The sequence below is a fragment of the Dermatophagoides farinae genome, chromosome 4 (assembly GCF_024713945.1).
Source record: "Dermatophagoides farinae isolate YC_2012a chromosome 4, ASM2471394v1, whole genome shotgun sequence".
Classification (NCBI taxonomy): Eukaryota; Metazoa; Arthropoda; class Arachnida; order Sarcoptiformes; family Pyroglyphidae; genus Dermatophagoides; species Dermatophagoides farinae.
This window is the reverse complement of record NC_134680.1, coordinates 3,452,252-3,471,979: the sequence shown is the minus strand read 5'-3', so window position 1 is coordinate 3,471,979 and position 19,728 is coordinate 3,452,252. Positions and strand designations below refer to the sequence as shown.

Here is a 19,728-nt window from a genome sequence, read left to right as displayed (position 1 = left end):
ATTTTTAGTGCAGAACTATGATGTCATTTCAATCATTTTATTCGCATTCATATTTTTCGTGACTTTCAACATTCATCAAATGAATGAATAAATGTATGAATAGGGAAATATAACGTAATAAGCGATAAGAGAGTAGTAAGTTGAGAGTAAAAGAGAGAGAAAAAAAAATCAATATTTAATACAAATGGTGAATTGATCTGAAAAACTTTTCTTTTTGCAAAAATAATAATGATCATCATGCTCATGATAAATGAATTCCAGCAATATGGTTTTTTTTGTATATATATAAAAAAAATATTCTAAATTCAATTCCATTTTCAAAATTGTAAAACGAAAAAAATAGCTTAATTATATCATTCATTCGCTGATTTTTATTTTTTTATTTTGCCTCTTGATTTATATGGGACGATTGAAATTGAATTGAAATTTTCCGATTTTCACTGATTTTAGTGAATAAAAAAACATGTTTGAAACAATAAAATCCTGTTTGTTAACAATTATTAATAATGATGATAAAAATTTTGATATTTATCGAATCTATTTTAAACATCTATATGCCATTACTAATGATCATGATCAACGATATCGTCGACGTTATCAAATGATGATAATTTTGATGATAATATTAGATTTACGTTTCATCTATCTAATGGCCAATAGTAATAAAGATATTGATTGGCATCTAATCCATTTAAATATTGTCATCGTTGAACATGTTGATCAAACAGTGAACATTTGGTTGGCAACATTTTTCGCCATGATCATATATTTCATTAAGATACTTTATTTTCGTAACAATACGATGGCAACAAATTTAATACAATCAATTCTTGTGCATGGGAAATCAAAATTTTTTCATAATAATAATATCGATTGGAATGATGATGACGATGATGATGATGATCAATCAAAAATTCCTGAATATTATGTATATCGTATACGAAAATGGGCAATTATTTATCGAAAAGTATTTATAATCTTTTATTTTTTTACTTGTAAGTAATTTCTTTGATCTGATTGAATCTAATATTAACTAATTATTTATTGATTCTTAACTACAGATGTATATCTATTTGTTTATGAAATAAAATCATTATATTATCTAATATTTCGATTCAATTGTTTCACTTCAATAGATGGTTTTTTATCGATACTATTTCAATGTTTTCTATTCATTTATATGATAATGGTTGTAATAAAAAATATTGATACCTGTCTATTGGTTGGTACATTTCAAGTGGTAATCACAATTGCATTGTTCACGAAATTAAAACAAATTATACGATTATCATCAAAAAGAAAATTATTATCACGAAAATTATTCAAAATAAGACAAATGAATATTGAAATATTACAGATGACCAATAGTACTGATCATACTTATGGTGTTATGATGTTTCTGTTTTTATTGGTAAATTATCCAACAAATGCCTATCTGGTTATGATATTGATTAAAAAACAAATGTCAATATTGAATAATATTATATTCATAACAATAATATCATATCAATTATCATTTATATTTATATTTCATTTGATCACTACACAATATGTTCATCAACTTCATCGGCCAGCTAAATATGTCATTAGAAATTATCTAAATCCATCATTATTATTGATTAGCCTAAATAATCGTATGAAAGTATCGTTTTGGATTGAAAATTTTCATACAAAAAAAATGTATGGCATTACGTATGGCGGTATCGAAGTGATTACATTGAAAACATTTTTCAAGGTATTTTTTTATGAAATGTGAAAAAAATCATATTTTAAATGAAATCATTTCTATTTTTGCTTTATTTCTTTGTCTTTTTGCTAAAATCAAAAAAAAAAACAGTTTCTCATGTTTTATGCGAAATTCATGATGATATCATACAAATTAATTGCTTTACGTCAATGAACAAAAATTTTTTTCCAGAATCACACAACGTCTAACATTCGATTCATGGTGATGATGATGATGATGATGAACAAGAATTTTTATGTGAAATTTCAATCAATTTTATTCTTGTACATTTTTTTCTACCATTTATGTGATGATAATTTTTTGAACAATGAATAATTCTATATTCTATGATTATAATGATGATGATAATAATAATGATATTTTTTTCTTTTGAATCACACACTGTTAACAAATCATTGATTTTATGATTAACAGTCAATATATGTGTGTGTGTGTGTGTTATATTAAAAAAAAAATTTTTGAATAATTTTCTCAGCACTCTCCACAATTGAATCAAATTAATAATATAATTTCGGATGAATTCATTGATTTTTTTTTGGCATTCTGTTCATCCATTGAAATCATTAACATTTACTTGGTGACTAGTTTTTTCTGCGAAGAAAATTTGTTGATCGATGATTGCATAATTGAAAGAATTTCGATGAAATGAAGCCTAGGCTGACAAGAAAACGAAAACAGAAAAAAACGAACCTTGATAAAAATTAATGATCAGGTTATACGGTTATTTTTTTCGTTTTGTTTTCTGTAATTTTTTTTTTAAGAAAACAGAAAATATTTTGCAAAAATAATTTATTTAATTAATTTTCACTTATCGATCAATTTATATGCGATCATCATGAATTTAGCATAGAATGCGATGAACTAAACGGAAAAAAAATTAATTGAGAATGGAACAGTGAAAATAAAAAGAAATTGAAAATAAATTTTTTTTTTAAATACTTACACGAACAAATGAATTCATTGTAATTAGATTTGTCCGACCATATGTAAGACCATAACAACGTTTTGTATGAAATTTTTCAAACCAATGTGATAATTGTAAACGATCACGAATATTTACCATTTTACTATTACTCCCATGATGATGATTATTATTATTCGGTTGTGTTAATGAATAATAATGATTAATAAAATATTTGGATGGATAATGTATATTTTGACCAAAACGTATAGCAGTATAATGGAATAGAAAAATGAATGACCATTGATATATGGACATTGATAGAAATAATAATTGTTCAGTGAATGGTATTGATTTGATTGTAATTATCATTGTTACATATGCATTCATTGGACCATTTACTAATATTATTAGAAACATTAAAACAGCATATGTACGATCAACACTTTCCGTTAATATTAGTAGCTGTATAGTACGATTACGTATTTTTGGTATAACTTTTATATCAAAATTTATCGATTCATAATTTTTTTTCATCCATCTTGTTTTAATCTGTTTAAATTTTATAGATAAAATCATTGTAATCGAGACGAATAATGCACTGAAAAAAATGTAATATCCAAAAATATTCGACTACCAATAACGACAAATATTAGATGAATGAATCCAATCAGAATATTGATGATACCAGAAATGGAAGAAAAATATCCGTGATTAAAAAAAATTATGATGTTTTGTACTTCATAAATTATAGTCAAAAAATCTTTCAAATAATAGTATATTTGGAATGTGGAATTATTATTCATTAATTACAATTCAATATGAAAACCAATCAACTTACATGAAATAATATAAATCATTTGAAATATTTGTTGATAAATCCGTATCCATAAACGTATATGCCGTACATATATTAATCGTTGATCTTGATTATTATAATTTTCAATAGAATAATCCACATTTTTATCATTAATATTTTTCATTTGTTTTTGTATTGTAATTGATAAAGATTTTTCTTGTATAAAAAATCTTGGATCACCATCAATCAATACACGATGAATTAATTGTGTTGCATCTGTATGATTACCAAAATATAAAACATAAATTAAATATACTAGTATCCAACCAATAGCGGCAAAATATACATTGAATATATTATCAATTTTAGCCATAATAATTATATCAAAGTGAATTAGACGCCATTCATAGGACCGATCATTGCCAACAATATATAAATACAGGAAACGTGATGACCATATAGCTATGATGAACATTTTCCAATAAATTTTACGAATAATATCCTTATTCTTATGAATAATGATTGAATAAAGATAATGAAAATATTCCTCAAACAATGGAAAATCATTATTATTTGAATTTTCAAATTGTTCAACATTGATAATGGAAATTATTGAATCAAATATTCGTTGTAAATAAAATTTGAGCATTGTTTTGATCTATCTATCTCTCTCTCTCTCTTTTGAATGAAACAATTGTAGCAAAATGGTGTTTGTTGTATACTCAGTATAAGTGATAAACATTCATTAAATTCTTTTTCGAAAAAATGACAAACGATATCGATCGAAGATAGAAAATAGAAAAAAATATATAAAACATTTAATGATCCAAAAGAATCAAGGTAAAGGTAAATTTATGTTTATGTTTGTGTTTGTAGTACAAAAAATATATGAAGTTTTCAAGAATTCTACACATTCCATAATTATCGATAATGATGAAGGGTAGTTATTTGTGAAGAATTAACAAATAGTCAGAATGATGATGTTTTTAAAAAATATACATGACCTTTAAAAAAAATAATTAATTAAATTAATTAACCCTCCGTTGGTGGAGTGACGTTTTATAACGTCGTTGATGGAGTGGGGTGGATTCGGCCCCAAATTTTTTTGTTTTAAATTTCTGCTATTCATTATTTATATGATTAAAAGAAATTGGAAATATTCAATAAATTTTAATCATTTTATTTTCTAAATCAAATTGGAATGTAAGTATTGGTAAGAAAATTTAAAAAAAAGAATACAATAAATGAATTATAATAAAGAAAAAATTATGGTTCAATTCTGTCCAACAATTCACGCATCACTTTATTATGTTCACGCATTTCGGACATGATTTTATGAAATTGTTCTTTACTTTTGAAAATTTGTGCTTTTTGTACCAGATCACGAAGAATCGACATTTCCGTAAAAATTTTTTCATAATCCTGTTGTGAAAGGCTATGATGTTGATGTAAAACATTTTTAGCTTCTTTGATTAATTTCACAGCTTCATTTGTTACTTCTTCACGATCATCATCATTATCATTGTCATCAGCGGTGATCATAAATGATTCTGGATGTTCTAATTTTTTAATCAAATCTGGTACTTTTTTTTCATATGTTTCCAGATACAATTCTTCCATCTGTAAATTTGATTCAGATTGTGTTAGTTGAATTTCACTTTTCAATTCGGTCAAGCCAATGATGCATTTTAATAGTTCGTCCATGATTTTTTTATTCTCTGGCGTTTCCTTTTGTTTACCCCAAACAGATTGTGCTTGTTTAAGTACAACATCACATCTTTGAATCATTTTATCTTTATCATATTCACCAACGATAATAACCGGCGCAGAAGTTGTCACATCGCCATTATCATCTTGTTCCAATTTTTTGATCATTTCTTCCAATTTTTTTTTCTGTGTTTGATATTGTAGATTGTCCCATTGAAGATTACTATCATCTTTATGGAAATGGACCATTTCAATCAATTGTCTGATGGTGAAAATTTCCTCTTCAATCTTTTGGAAATCATGACGATTTTTCTCGTTTTGTGGATGTTTTTTCAATGCATCTTGTGCTTGTTGAATTAATTCTTCATATTTTTTTGCCAAATCATCACGACCATCGTTTGCGATTGGAACGGTGTATGCTGAAATTCAAAAAAAAATTATTTTAAAACAGGATGATATTTTCAATGTAATCATCCCTCACCAATTGTTATGCCAAACATGGCAATAACCAACAATGCGGCCAATTTCATTTTTGATTGAGGATTAAGTTTTCTGGAAAATTTGATGAAAAAAACAATGAATAAATGACAATATAGGCCTTTTGTAAAGGTATTTTATATAGTTTAGCAAAGATTCATTGCTTTTGTTATGCTATAAAAATTGAATGAAAATCCAATTGATTGATTGATAATCAATTAATTAATTGGATTTCCATTTTTTTCTTTTTCTCGAGTTTTCTATGCCTAAAGTTGCTAAAAATATCTCAAACTGTTTGACAATACCTAAAACATTTTGATTGATTATAAATCATAACGATTGTTAAATTAGATTGGCTAATATGCTATCACAAACGATAATAGTATAATGATCATGACAAGCACCATTCTTGATTAATCTTTATTAAAATCGAATTTTAGATTAAAAATATGAGAACAAGCGCACCGATCAACACAACATCATAGATACAATTTTTTTCAATTCTTTATTTATTGAATTTCAAATCAAAATTCTTTCAACCATGAATATTCTCATGATCAAACATTTTGATGATAATTTTGTTCATAATTTTTTAATTGATTCATGTAACTGTTTCTCAAAATTATTGATCAAATTCTTTTCCCAACTTAACGCTAATTGAGTAAGATCATGATTTTTCATTCGACGAATGCTATATGTAAGATATTTAATAGTTTGTTCGATTTCTTCAACAGCTTTCTGATTTTTATCCGTATGTTTGTGATTGGCCAATGCATTCTGACCTAATTTGATCAGATTTTGTGCACGATTGATTAATTGATCTTTGTCGATGACATCATCTGCAGATTGTGGTATATGGGCCGCTATATTTTAATAATATGGAATGATAAAAGAATAATGAAAACTTCGAATCGACAACAATTCTACATTACCGATTGTAAGGCCAAATAATGCCACAACTATGAATGTAAAGATGAATGATTTCATTATTTAAAAGTTTTGTTTTTTTTCAATTTCGGATCGTAAATTGCAAATCAAACCAAAATGATAATCAAATAACTGCAATAAACATTGGTTTTTATTGGTGGATTCAATGATCCATTTCGATCGATCGATTGATAAGGTATCCAAAATGTTTTTTTTTTGATTTATCATTCAATCACTGGTTTCATGATGAGAACAAAAATTGTACAAAATAATTAAGATAACGAAAGAAAAAATTGAATTGGTTTCAAAGTTTATTTTTTGTTTGTTTTTTAATTATGTTTTCAAAAAAAAAATAACAAAATTGATTGTGGTCCGTACTATACGATAAATCATGACCAGCAGGTACACCTGAGATGAGTCCTCAACAATTATCTTTTGGAATATGACTGAAAAATGTCACAAATAAGATATTTGATCTTTTATGATGAATTTTCTAGAACAGCCGTTCCAAAAACTGTGTATCGTGACCCAGTACTTTTAACAGTAAATTTTATTTTGTTTTGCATAATTCTACGAAAATTTGTATTTCTCTCTAGTTCTCGTTGAGTCATGTGTCACATTATACCAATAAATATGAATTTTTTACAAAACGGAAAAAATTCAAACAAAAAAAAACACAAATTTAATCTTAATCATAACACATCTGAATGAATATTTATAAATTTCTAATTAATTCATGTAATCGTCGTTCAAAATTATTCACGAAATTCTCTTCTCTTTCCAATGTCGTTTCATTCAATTGATGTTCCAATCGATGAATGACCATTTTAAGTTGACCAATAATTTCATAGATTTCTTCAACAGTTTTATGATTTTTTTCCGTATGTTTGTGATTGGACAATGCATTGCGACCTTCATGGATCAGATTTCGGGCACGATTAATTAATTGATCTTTGCTAAGATCATCTCCAGATTTCGGGATTTGAGCCGCTATGGAATAGAAAGAAAGAAAGAAAACGGAAATCATGAATGAAAAAATTTTCCATCGACAACAATTCTACATTACCGATTGTAAGGCCAAATAATGCGACGACTAAGAATGTAAAAATGAACGATTTCATTTTTGTTTTTATTTTTTTTCCAATTTTGTATCGTAAGTTGTGAAATCAAATAAAAATGATGATGATTGATGATCAAATATTTCAACGGTTTTTATTTGGTTGATTCCATAATTCATTCTCAATAATTGATTGATTGATTGATTGAGATCAAGTTGGTACAATAGGTATGATAAGGTATCCACGAATGTATCAAGTGTTTTATTTACCATTTAATCCCAGGTTCGATGATTACTAGGAACGATGAGAATAAAAATTGTACAAAATAATTAAGATAAAAAAATTGAATCTGTTTCAAAGTTTACTTTCGGTTTTTACAAAAAAAAAACAAAATTGATTATTGTCCATACCATTATGAATTCTTTCACCTTTGACCACCATTTCTTTGGCCTCTAATGATGAGCAAAAATAAAAATAAGCAAGCAAACGCATCGATCAACACAACATCATAGACACAATTTTTTTAAATTCTTTATTTATTGAATTTCGAATTTAATTCTTTCAACGATGAAAATTCTCATGATCAAACATTCTGATGATAATTCTGTTCATAATTTTTTAATTGATTCATGTAACTGTTTCTCAAAATTATTGATCAAATTCTGCTCCACTTTTAACTCTAATTGACAAAGATCATGTTTCAATCGACGAATACTAAATGTAAGATATTTAATAGTTTGTTCGATTTCTTCAACAGCTTCATGATTTTTTTCCGTATGTTCGTGATTGGCCAATGCATTCTGACCTAATTTGATTAGATTTTGTGCACGGTTAATTAATTGATCTGCTTCAATGACATCATCTTCAGATTGTGGTATATGGGCCGCTATATTTTAATAATATGGAATGATAAAAGAATAATGAAAATTTCGAATCGACAACAATTCTACATTACCGATTGTAAGGCCAAATAATGTGACGACTACGAATGTAATGATGAACGATTTCATTTTATAAAAGTTTATTGTGAATTTTTCTTCAATTTCGGATTGTAAATCATGAAATCAAACAAAAATGATTGATAATCAAATGGCTTGGGCACAATAGGTTTTTATTTGATGAATTGTAAGACCAATTTTCAATAACTGGTTGATTGATTGATCAAAAAGATAAATAGAGTTTGTACAAATTAAATATGATAAGGTATCCAAAAAATGTTTCAAGTGTTTTATTTATCTGATTCGATTACAGGTTCTATGATTACTATTAGTACCAGTGCATAGAATAGAAATTGTACAAAATAATTAAACGATGACAAAAAAAAAGTGAATTGGTTTCAAAGTTTATTTTCTCCGTTTTCTTTTCAATAAAAAACAAAATTGATAAACAAACTTATTGTTGTTGGGGCAGAAATTATTATCAAAGGAATTAATAATTTTTCGCAAAAATGAATAAATCATTTTCTCACACACAAAAAGAAATTCAAGCAATAGTAACTGGGGCATGTGTAGTGTGTGGTTCAATATCATCAAGCCATTTACGAATAATTTCCTCATGTTGAGCTAGATTTGATTCCAATACGGCCAATGCTTGTGGATTATTAGCTTCATTGATTTGTTTTACCAAGTTTTTTATTATAACAACTTCGGATTTTATCACCTGAACATCGATATCTTTACCTTGTCCATATTTTTTTATTGCATCTTCAGCTTCATCGATAAGTTGTTGTGCTTTTTTCAACAAAGCATCTTTATAATCATCACCGGCGATAATGTCTGAATCATCATGATCATGATGATGATGATCATGATCATGATGATCATGATCATGATGATCATGATGGTGGTGACCATGTTCTAAATAATATAATTCTTCTTCAATAATATTTTCAAAAATTAATAGTTCCATTTCAATTTGATGGAAATGATGCATATAATGTTCGGTCATATTTTCCATTTTAGTCATATTACGAAGTTGATCGGCAATGGCTTCAACACGATGAATTTCATGTTCCAAACGTATGATGGCCAAATGATAATGTGAATTATTCTGATATTTTTGTATCTCCTGTTCGGCATATTCTTTCAATGCATCAGCATGTTTAATCAATGATTCGGCAACATCATATGGATCTTTTTCGTTTTCGGAACCTTTCAAAAAGAAACAAATTTAGTGTGAGGAAATCAATAAATCAAAAAATTCATACCGAAAACCAAACCGGCCATAGCGGCAAATGCCAATGAATAGATTAAGAATTTCATTGTTACAAAAAAAAATTGTATCGTTTATCGTTTGTAAGAAAAAACTTTCAATCAAAACACAGCGATGGATATTGGATTTCTTGGATTTAACTTTTATACACACACACACACACACACACACACAATATCAATATCATCCATTAACAATAATTGTTTTAAACGTGATCAACAAGTGATCTGATTATCACCATCAATTATCAGTTATCTCCAATAATAATCAAATCCGTGTTTGTTATTCGATATATTCGATTGCAAAAAAAAAAGTTTTCCATTTCGACCTTCGACAATGATGATATTAGATTAAAAATAATAATTTTTTTTCTATTAATAATTATTGATTCCGCACTTAGCAAATTGAGAGAATTGATTAATTAATCACAAGTAATCAGAGCACCTATAAATCAAATTATTATGAACAAACAAAGTGGCAATATATTTCAAAAATTAAAAAAAATGAGATTAATAGTTTTTTTCGTTCGTTTTTTTTGGGTATAATTTAATTATTATCGTTGATTATCAAATTTTGTGACAAAGAAAAAGAGAAAAAAATTGTGCGGTTGTTTCATCCAATCTAGATTATTCTAGATGACGATACAAAACACTGATGAAAGATGATGATAATAATCAAAAATGGATGATTTTATTTGTTTGATTGTAATTGCAATCTTATCGTCAATGTATTGTCCAATATAATGTTAAACTGACCGATATGATTAATTGATAAAAATATTGTTGTTGCCAATGTTGGCTATAAGCGCTATTCATACATTGTGCATTGTAAAAATGTTTTCGTATCAATCTTTTTAGATAGCCTTTATATTTGATGAATTTGATTGCATTATTAAATTTTTGTATGTATGGTGAATCATGACGGAATGCTATGGCATATTCACCTGGTACATAAAGATTTTGATCATTTAACATTTTCAATGAACAATCTTTTGATGCTAGATATAGATTTTTTGGTTCTTCCTGTATGAATGCATAACGTTCATGATAGATTTTATACATTGCTTCATCTAATCGTGTCACTAGATTCGTTTTATTGCGTAATAATTGATCATATAACCATTGTACATTACGTATTTTATCACGTACTAATTGCATATTAATCATTGTTTTGCCATTCATAAATGTTCCAATAGCTAGATCAGATTTTATGGCAAGATCATCCATTGTTTGTAGATTTTTTACTAATGATCGTCGTGCTAAGGCTGAAAAACTGAAACGTAAAAATGGTTCAGTGAAATTTACATATTGTTTTCGTTTTTCTGTTACGGTCATATCAGCGATGGCAAAATCAGCTTTCTGTATTATCAAAAAAAAAAAAAAAAACAAGATAACATTAATGAGTATGCTAGGTCAATGGACAAAAAGAACATACTTTGAGATAGACATCACCAATAAGTCCAGATACTTTTCCTGTATGTTCATTACCGAAACCATAGGTACCATCAGCAACAAGATAAAGGCTATAATTAAGGCCAGTAAATTCTTCGATCAAATTCATTAGATCCACACAGAAACCGGTAAATTTATTATTTTCAACATTAATGAATGGTGCTGACTATTATAATATGATGAAAGAATAATAATCGAATCAAAAAATGAAACGAAATAATAAATAATCAATTCACTCACTTCAATAGTCACACCGGCAAGAATTCTGGCCGATACCAGCGATGATGACGATGAAGATGATGATGATGTTAAATAGAATGGATTAATTAACAGTATAGCCAAAATAATTAACAATAGAAATGGCCAATTAAACGTTTGAATCGATTTAATCATTATTATTAAGATTAAATTCAGCCTGATGATAATGAATAAATAATCATTGAACGGTGAGCATTGAACCTTTTTTCGTCTTCCGTTTTTTAGTAGAGACAATACAAATTTCAGGAAAAATGATTGAAAAAAGAATAACAAATGGACAATCTATCCGGAAATCCAGTAGTAGTAGAGGATAGAAAAATTGAACATGTATTATTTGCTTAGGATAATGTTGAACAACACATTGCAAAAAGGATGTCATTCAGCAATAGAAAAACCAGAGTGTAGAAAAAAAAACATAAAATTTTGTCACATAAACACCAAATGGCTTTACCAATATCTTGTAATTGATTTTTGGTATTCGATTTGAATATATGTATCAGTCTCCATTATCATCGAATGTTTGCCGAAAAAAAACGATAGAACAAACAACAACAAGTTTTTTTGTTTCAAAAAAAAAATATTGATCGATCGTTGATCATTTTTATTTTTAATTTATTTTTTTTTTTTTTTTGCTAGGATCCATATCATTTGGAAACGGCATCATTTGATTATTCGTACTTAACAAAAAACAAAACAAGAAAAAAAATTGATAATAAAATTTGAATAAGCTAATCATTATTTGATTTTGATTTTTCAAAATAACATTGACGGATTGTATGAATCGCGTTGATTTTCTTTACGTTTCTTTTCATCATCATCAGTGATTCATTTGATAGAGAGAGAGAAAAAAAAACATTCAAATCTAAATCAATCCATTATCAATCAATTTTTGATAAACTTTAGTGTAATTTATTTGATCGAAACAAGATGGCGCTAAAATTGTAAAATATTTGAAAATTTTCAATTCAAACATTCATATTATAATAATTTATTTAAAACATTCGTGAATCACGATTAGATATATGCTTTTGATTTTGATTAGACAAAAAAAAGTCATTGAATTTAATATTATTGAAAAAATAAATGAAAAAAAAGAGATAATAAATAAAGTCTGTTGAAAACAAAACAAAACAACAAAAACAGCAACAAAATAATTGTGTCAAAGTCAGATTGGTGCATTAAAATTTGTATATATAATGATGATGATGATGAATGTTCGAAAATATTTGTTGATATTCCGATAATGATAAAATGATTTTATCATCATCATCATTTTATTTAGATTTCAAAAAAAAATTGTGTTGTCAAAATTTTAGCAAATTTTTTGTTTCTGTTAATGAAAGAAAATTTTTTTTTAATTTCAGCCAAAATATTTTTGCTGATTATTGATTGATTTTCTTTTCTTGTATTGAAATTTCCTCGGGTTTCGATTCAAATCACGATTCAAATTTAATATTTATAAACAACCGGACGCACACCACACACACACACACACAGTTAATCCAACATTGATTCTTTTTCTTATATTGCTAATCTATTGATGAATAATTTTCATGTTATCAACCTTATCATACATATGTATACATTGCATCTATATTATATACATGGTCTATGAACTGGAAATCAGAAACCAGTCAACAAACATCAACGAAATCGAATGTTTTTAATTTTTTTTTTTTTTTTTTGAACATCATCGAAGCTATCGATGCATCCAAGTTTTATTTATATAAAATGAGTTCGTTGATTCCAATTCGTTTTTTTTCTCTTTTGTTAATGATGACGATGCTAATGAATGATTATCGATGATGATGATGATAATAATGATAGTTGTGGTCAGAAAAAAAAGGAAAAGGCAAAACGGAAAGTTTTTCTATGTCCTCTTTAGTACAAATATCATCAATATCTTTTCTGATGTATCATGGTAATGATAACAAGTTTTGAAATCAAAAAAAAAAGAGAAATGGAAGTGAAAACAAAACAAAAAATCTTGCTTCAAATTCAACACACACACATACATTGAATCGATCCAAGATACAAACACACACATGTACAGACAAAAAGATAGAGATATTCATCCGAGAAAAAGTAGAAAAAAAAGTGAAAACATTTACCTTTTATTTCACTTCACTTTATGTTTTTTTCTCAATTTCCCAATTTTTTCTCTATATATCTCACTTATTATCGTCCAATCGTTGTTCGAAAGTTGTGACAGACACGTTTTATTGTTCTTGTTCATTTTGTTCATGTTATACTTCTAATTTTTTTTTTATTTCATGTTTTCGAATGTGTGTGCATCCGGTCAATTTTCGTTTTTTATTCATCGTTATTCATTTTCCCGCCACCGTTTTCATTTGTTGTCAATTACCGTATTATTATTATTATTATTATTGTGCCACATTTGAATGTAATTTCATGCAAGTAATGGTCTTTTCCTTGTGAGTGTGTGTGTGTGTGTGCAACCAAAAACAAAAAATTCGACAAAACATTTGACAGTCTTATTGAATGTGTTTTGTGGTAGTTTTGGTTACAGAAAAAAAAAAATTTGTTTATTTTTTCCTTCCATTTTTTCATGAATAAATTTTCCATTTATTATTGATCAAATTGCATATACCAACACCAACAATAACATCGAAAAAATCGATCATTTAAATGAGGAAAATAATAAAAAAAAAATCAATTTGTGGATGGACAGAAATGGTAACATTATTTTTCCTCGATTTTTTCATCAATTTTTGAATTGTTTTTTTCTCATTTCAATTATTGCTCATCTATTGAATCACAAGATTTTTCTTTTTTTCGTCAGATGAAATTATCAAAGTTTTGTGCATCTCTATTTTTTTATTTTTTTTTTTTTTGAAACATTTCCTTTTAAATCAATTCCACAATAATTTACATTTCAAATATCGTGATCAATCATCAATTTTTTAATATCAATTTTGATTTGTCGTTGTTGCTCATTTATAAATGCTCTCATTGTTCAGACATTGTCATTTATTGTTATCAATCATCGTCATCGATTAGCGACAAATGAACAAACAAAAAAAAATTTAGTTGTGTGTTCAATTTCATTGCCAATTTTATTTTGAATTGATTGATAAATAAATTTAAATGATGATTTCCAGTAATCATATGGATTTTATTTTTTGTTTCAAATTAAATTGATTTATTATTGAAATTTTGTTCAATTGAATCTCATTTGTTTTTTTACATAAAAAAAAAATTTCATTAATTGTCATTTTTAATTAAATTCAATCAATCGATCGATCATCATTGAGATCAATAAACAAAAATGGAACAACAACAACAACAGAAAGAAAATGAACCACCAATCCGGCATTTAATGCCATTAGATGAAAGTATAATGAAAAGTAAAAAATGTGTCGAATTATTGGTCGATAATCGTTATATGGATGCTGTAGAATTATCATCACAATTATCCGATCAATCATTGTATCATTCACATTGTCATTCAATGTTATTATTCTTCAAGGTTTATATGTCATTAGAATTGGTATGTGTGATTTTTTATTTTGTGAAAATTATAATTCCACAAATTCAATTAAAATATATAGCCAGAAGTGAAAAAAGCGGAAGAAGCATCACAAAAAACGATAAAATTTTGTGAAGAGATACGTTCACTTACATTACGTGATAATTTTTTTGTAAAAATGTTTTTCGATCATGATTATAATCAATTTAATGATGGTAAATGATGATAATTTTTGATTTATTTATTTATTCAAATTTTATTGAATTAAAAAAATCCTTTTCTTCCACACATTGTATATAGAGGAATTACATGCTGAATTGATTCGTGCCGAACAAACTGTTTTTGCAACATTGATGGAATTTTGTGTTGATCAAAGTATATTTGTTCTAATGAAAGTATCATATCGTTTACGATCAGTTTATATGATGTTTAAGTAAGTTTTTTTTTTGTTTTGTTTTGTTTTTGAAATATACCTTGAAGAAAGCAGTTTATGAATGAAAATGAATGGAAAATAATAAAAGTCACTGACCTTTTTTTTCGTTATTTTACTTGAATTTCCTTTTTTTTTCTCTCTCTCTTTCTTTCTATACATCATCATTATAATCATGGATCATGGATCATGGATAATCATCTTTTCTTATATCGTTTCATTTGGATGAATCATTCATTTTAACAAACTGTTTATTCATGTTTTTTTTTCATCATCTTGAAGATCATTTGCAAAAATATTGGATACAAAAGAATGGTCAAGTGAAACATCGGCAAGTACATTTACTACTGGTGTCAAACTTGGTCTTGGCATCTATAATCTAATGTTTTCAATGGTACCAGAACGTTTAATGTCTATATTATCGATGGTCGGTTTTAAAGGATCTAAATATGAAGGTTTAGCATTATTACGAGAAGCTAGTGATGCTAATGATATAAGATCATTTGTTGCACAAATGTTGGTTTCATTTTATGAATGTTATCTGGATCAAATGTGGAATGTACGTTCTACAAGCACGGTGAATACAATTAATTATATTCAACATGGATTGAAAACAAATTCATTGGTATGTTTGTGGTAATTTAAATTGTAAAATTATTTTGTTTTTAAATGAATGTATTTTTTTTTCTATTTTCATATCCATAGTCAATATGGTATTCATTATTTAAGGGAAAAATATCACTAATTGAAAATAATCTTGAACAAGCAATCACAGATTTTGAAGCTTGTGTACGGCTAAAAAATTGTATCGATATTAAACAATTAACAACATTATATCATTGGGAATTGATGTGGTGTTATGCGTTAGTATTTTTATTTTTACACAATTCAATTTAATCCTTTTCGGTTTATCTTGAAACAAAATAGTCTTAAAGGTGATTGGAAAAAAGCCATACAATGTTGTCATGATTTACGTAATATATGTGTATGGTCACAATCAACCTTGTGCTACTTGGAGGCAAGTTTTCGTATCATGTATTTGGAAACAAAATTATTGGATGATCAACCACCATCAAAGCCATTACAACGGCAACGTAATAATAATGGCAAAGGAAAACGTAAACAAAAACAAGTTCAACAACAACAACAACAACATTCATCGACAAATGATGAAACGATCCAACAGCAACGAGATAAAATACACGAACTGTTGACGTGAGTTGTTTTTCATGTTTTTTCCGTTTTTTTTTGGTCATTTCTTTTTTTGTATGTTCCTTTTACGGCGGCCGATTATTTAACGACATTCATTTCCGGGCTAAATTTGTTTTTTTCTCTTTCTTTCTTTGGTACTCGGGATCTTGATTGATTAAAAAATGGATAATTTTTTCACTCGTTGTCTCTCTATTGAAATAATAATAATAATAGTCAAGTACCTGAAAAAGTAAAACGTTATGCTGGCCGACGATTGCCGATGGAAAAATTTTCTTGTGAAAAATTCATTAAATATCAACAGGAAGGTCGACTAACATGTCCAACATATGTAAGTGATGTTTTTGACTATTCTAAATTTTTTTTTCTGTCCGATTTTAATGTTTTTTTCTCTTTGAAAATTCTCATAAAAATAAAAAAAGGAACTGTTTATCACATGGAATCATATGATATTCATCTATGGCCAAGAACAATATCTATTACCTATTATTAATCATGTAGATAAATATTTGAAAAAATTTTCATCCGATTTAAGTAAGTGTTATCGATCACATCATCATCATCATCATCATTTAATGATTCCAAATAATAATGATCCGATTAAACAAAAAAAAACTTTCTCTCAAAATACTATTTAGGTGATGAAAGCTATTTCCTACTCATGTTAATCAAAGGTGCATGTTTTAGGCAATTGGATCGTTTGGATGAGGCTAAAACTTGTTTACTTGAAGTGGTAAAAAAGTAAGTAAAAAATTATCATGCATTTTTTCCATATAAATTGATGATGTTTTTCTTTTTTCTTTCATTCATTGATTGATCATTGACACAAAAAAAACGGAAATTTTTTTCACAGTAAAAAAATCATTAAACATGATCGACATTTGTATTCATTCGCTTGTCTAGAATTGGGCATCGTATTGATGGGACAAGAATTGTTTGATGATTGTCAACAAAAGCTATTGGATGCACGACAATGGATCAAAAAAGAAGATCCAATGGAATTATTTGTACAATTTCGTGTAGGAAAAGCATTACGTATGATGAGACGTTTACGTGATAATGAATCATCAATAACAACAACATTAACAAATGGCAATGACAATATTCCAATAGCCAATGGAAATGGTGATCATCATCATCATTGTAATAATGTTACTGATGATATAAATAATGGGCATTCACAGATACAGGCAGAAATTGCTGTTAATGGAAATTCAGTGTGAATTTAATATTACTTTATATTGTCAATTTAAATAACTTCGAAAGAATTTCCGAACAACCGGTAATAATCATCACAATATAATATAAATAGTTTTTTTCTCTATTATTGTTACTGGGAATAAAAAAAAAATATTTTCATACATTTTTTAAAATTTATTCATCTAGAATCTAGATTCTAGATGTTTGCATGAAAAATTCAATTTCAATTATACAAACAAAGATGGCCAGAATATTACAAAGAAAATAGAGACGGAAAATATTTTCCAAATGTTCAAGTTTAAAATCAAATATTACAATATCATCATATTTATTATTTTTCCGTTCTGAATCTTGATTATTTATTATTCTTGCTTTACTAATACTAATACCCATTTGTTTCCAATGTTCATCTGTTTCAATATCCGAACGATAATGATTCAATATACCGGCATCTTGTAGGATTCCAATTCTATTAGATCATTAGATTAGATTAGACAATTTTAAATAAAATATTATACATCCTTACATGCATTAACAAAATACTACTACTTACATTCGATTAAAATGTTCTTTATATGGAAACGATGTTCGTACCGGTATCGAAATCATGAATGTAAAATATGATGAATCAGGCTTACGCGGTGGTATATAAAGTAATTCTGGACCATTAATTAATTGATCAAAATGAAGAAAATCTCTTGAAGCAAGCACAGCAATTTTTTTCTCATTATTTTTTTCAAGAAATGAATGTTTTTTATTCGAATTTTTTATCTGATTCATCAATAATTCTATAGCCATTTTTCTTGTTTTTGTTGATTGAAAATTATCTCTTATTGCTTGAAATTCCATTATATTCGATGATGATGATGAAAAAAATGCATGCTGTGCAACGCTTACATTTGCACCAATTGGCAATACTTTACCGGCACTTATTGCCGCTGTCATTTCATAAATATTTTGTAATTTCATTGATGTTTGTGTGGTTAATGTGGACAGAAGGAAACAACAATAAAAACTGATAATAATTGAAATACACAATGCCCACATAATGATAAACATTTTACTGGATAATGGTATCGATCCAAGATGACGATATGGTTGACGAAGAAGTAGATTAAAACTGATCCATAAAAGATTTGTTGGTTTATTCAAATTATTTGATGTTTGAATCATACGTGTAATTAAATCAAGAATGCCCAGTACGATGAATACAATTAATAATGATAACCACACATCCGTATCGAATGGCCGGATAATATTTTCATAATTAAAATGAGCTTTATTTCTAGCCATCATGTATGTATATTGACTCAGAACATGTGGATAAAGATAATCGACATATTGCTTACGTTTATTTGTCATTGCAATTCCACCGAGACCAATATCAATTTCCTATTTGATTGAGAAGAAAAAAATTGTCAGAATCAAAATGAAACAGATTTTCATTGAATTTCGATACTTTATTCTGAACTCTGGATACAACCGATTCGTGTGATACATTTTTAGGATTAAAAACTCTTATATTAATCAAATGATATGTGAAATTAAAATAATCTGCTAAATCTTGTATCAATCGACTTTCGATTCCACGTTGAATTTGATAGGATTTTTTGGCCGAATTCCATGTTATCCAATTGAATGGAAGATCCTTTTTCAATAATAATAATGTTTTCGTTAAATTAAATTATTTTTTTTTTCATCAAGAATTCTTACATCACTTACATTACGAAAACCAATGGTAAAATTTTCTCCAGTTAAACTTGATGGTAACATTATTAAATGTTGGAATTGTCGTTTTTGTCATTGAAAGTTTGACATTTTTTTTGCCGTTGACATTTTATATTATCAAGAGAAATTTCTTCC

The 19,728-nt window shown here is 27.1% G+C and overlaps 9 protein-coding genes across 9 annotated transcripts; 2 read left to right on the top strand and 7 right to left on the bottom strand.

The window, feature by feature from the left end:
- The first annotated feature begins 463 nt into the window (after positions 1–463).
- LOC124500583 (uncharacterized) lies at positions 464–1,756 on the top strand. The gene is made up of 2 exons (XM_047064672.2): positions 464–935; positions 1,062–1,756. The coding sequence occupies exons 1-2, from the start codon at positions 464–466 to the stop codon at positions 1,754–1,756; spliced, it is 1,167 nt and encodes a 388-aa protein (XP_046920628.2).
- Positions 1,757–4,604: 2,848 nt separating this feature from the next.
- On the bottom strand, positions 4,605–5,836 carry LOC124490032 (uncharacterized). Its single transcript, XM_047052499.2, has 2 exons — positions 5,636–5,836; positions 4,605–5,573 (listed from the first exon to the last, which is right to left on the bottom strand). Exons 1-2 carry the CDS (start codon positions 5,682–5,684, stop codon positions 4,714–4,716), a joined length of 909 nt encoding a protein of 302 aa, XP_046908455.2. The 5' UTR covers positions 5,685–5,836; the 3' UTR covers positions 4,605–4,713.
- A 201-nt stretch (positions 5,837–6,037) lies between these two features.
- LOC124490081 (uncharacterized) lies at positions 6,038–6,720 on the bottom strand. Its single transcript, XM_047052553.2, has 2 exons — positions 6,564–6,720; positions 6,038–6,494 (listed from the first exon to the last, which is right to left on the bottom strand). The coding sequence occupies exons 1-2, from the start codon at positions 6,616–6,618 to the stop codon at positions 6,214–6,216; spliced, it is 336 nt and encodes a 111-aa protein (XP_046908509.2). The 5' UTR covers positions 6,619–6,720; the 3' UTR covers positions 6,038–6,213.
- Positions 6,721–6,852: 132 nt separating this feature from the next.
- LOC142597448 (uncharacterized) lies at positions 6,853–7,780 on the bottom strand. The gene is made up of 2 exons (XM_075730053.1): positions 7,625–7,780; positions 6,853–7,548 (listed from the first exon to the last, which is right to left on the bottom strand). Exons 1-2 carry the CDS (start codon positions 7,677–7,679, stop codon positions 7,274–7,276), a joined length of 330 nt encoding a protein of 109 aa, XP_075586168.1. The 5' UTR covers positions 7,680–7,780; the 3' UTR covers positions 6,853–7,273.
- A 351-nt stretch (positions 7,781–8,131) lies between these two features.
- LOC142597447 (uncharacterized) lies at positions 8,132–8,765 on the bottom strand. The gene is made up of 2 exons (XM_075730052.1): positions 8,572–8,765; positions 8,132–8,502 (listed from the first exon to the last, which is right to left on the bottom strand). The coding sequence occupies exons 1-2, from the start codon at positions 8,624–8,626 to the stop codon at positions 8,225–8,227; spliced, it is 333 nt and encodes a 110-aa protein (XP_075586167.1). The 5' UTR covers positions 8,627–8,765; the 3' UTR covers positions 8,132–8,224.
- Positions 8,766–8,942: 177 nt separating this feature from the next.
- LOC124490046 (uncharacterized) lies at positions 8,943–10,090 on the bottom strand. The gene is made up of 2 exons (XM_047052516.2): positions 9,823–10,090; positions 8,943–9,766 (listed from the first exon to the last, which is right to left on the bottom strand). Exons 1-2 carry the CDS (start codon positions 9,875–9,877, stop codon positions 9,099–9,101), a joined length of 723 nt encoding a protein of 240 aa, XP_046908472.2. The 5' UTR covers positions 9,878–10,090; the 3' UTR covers positions 8,943–9,098.
- Positions 10,091–10,278: 188 nt separating this feature from the next.
- On the bottom strand, positions 10,279–13,916 carry LOC124490027 (glutamate receptor ionotropic, delta-2). The gene is made up of 4 exons (XM_075730051.1): positions 13,648–13,916; positions 11,519–11,818; positions 11,262–11,444; positions 10,279–11,185 (listed from the first exon to the last, which is right to left on the bottom strand). Exons 2-4 carry the CDS (start codon positions 11,669–11,671, stop codon positions 10,550–10,552), a joined length of 972 nt encoding a protein of 323 aa, XP_075586166.1. The 5' UTR covers positions 11,672–11,818; positions 13,648–13,916; the 3' UTR covers positions 10,279–10,549.
- LOC124489957 (tetratricopeptide repeat protein 39A) lies at positions 13,714–18,026 on the top strand. The gene is made up of 10 exons (XM_047052395.2): positions 13,714–15,047; positions 15,109–15,241; positions 15,327–15,459; positions 15,739–16,081; positions 16,162–16,319; positions 16,384–16,671; positions 16,882–16,996; positions 17,088–17,199; positions 17,304–17,406; positions 17,519–18,026. The coding sequence occupies exons 1-10, from the start codon at positions 14,826–14,828 to the stop codon at positions 17,886–17,888; spliced, it is 1,977 nt and encodes a 658-aa protein (XP_046908351.2). The 5' UTR covers positions 13,714–14,825; the 3' UTR covers positions 17,889–18,026.
- LOC124489986 (uncharacterized) lies at positions 17,980–19,715 on the bottom strand. The gene is made up of 4 exons (XM_047052440.2): positions 19,588–19,715; positions 19,325–19,513; positions 18,419–19,257; positions 17,980–18,334 (listed from the first exon to the last, which is right to left on the bottom strand). The coding sequence occupies exons 1-4, from the start codon at positions 19,636–19,638 to the stop codon at positions 18,055–18,057; spliced, it is 1,359 nt and encodes a 452-aa protein (XP_046908396.2). The 5' UTR covers positions 19,639–19,715; the 3' UTR covers positions 17,980–18,054.
- Between the last annotated feature and the right edge of the window lie 13 nt (positions 19,716–19,728).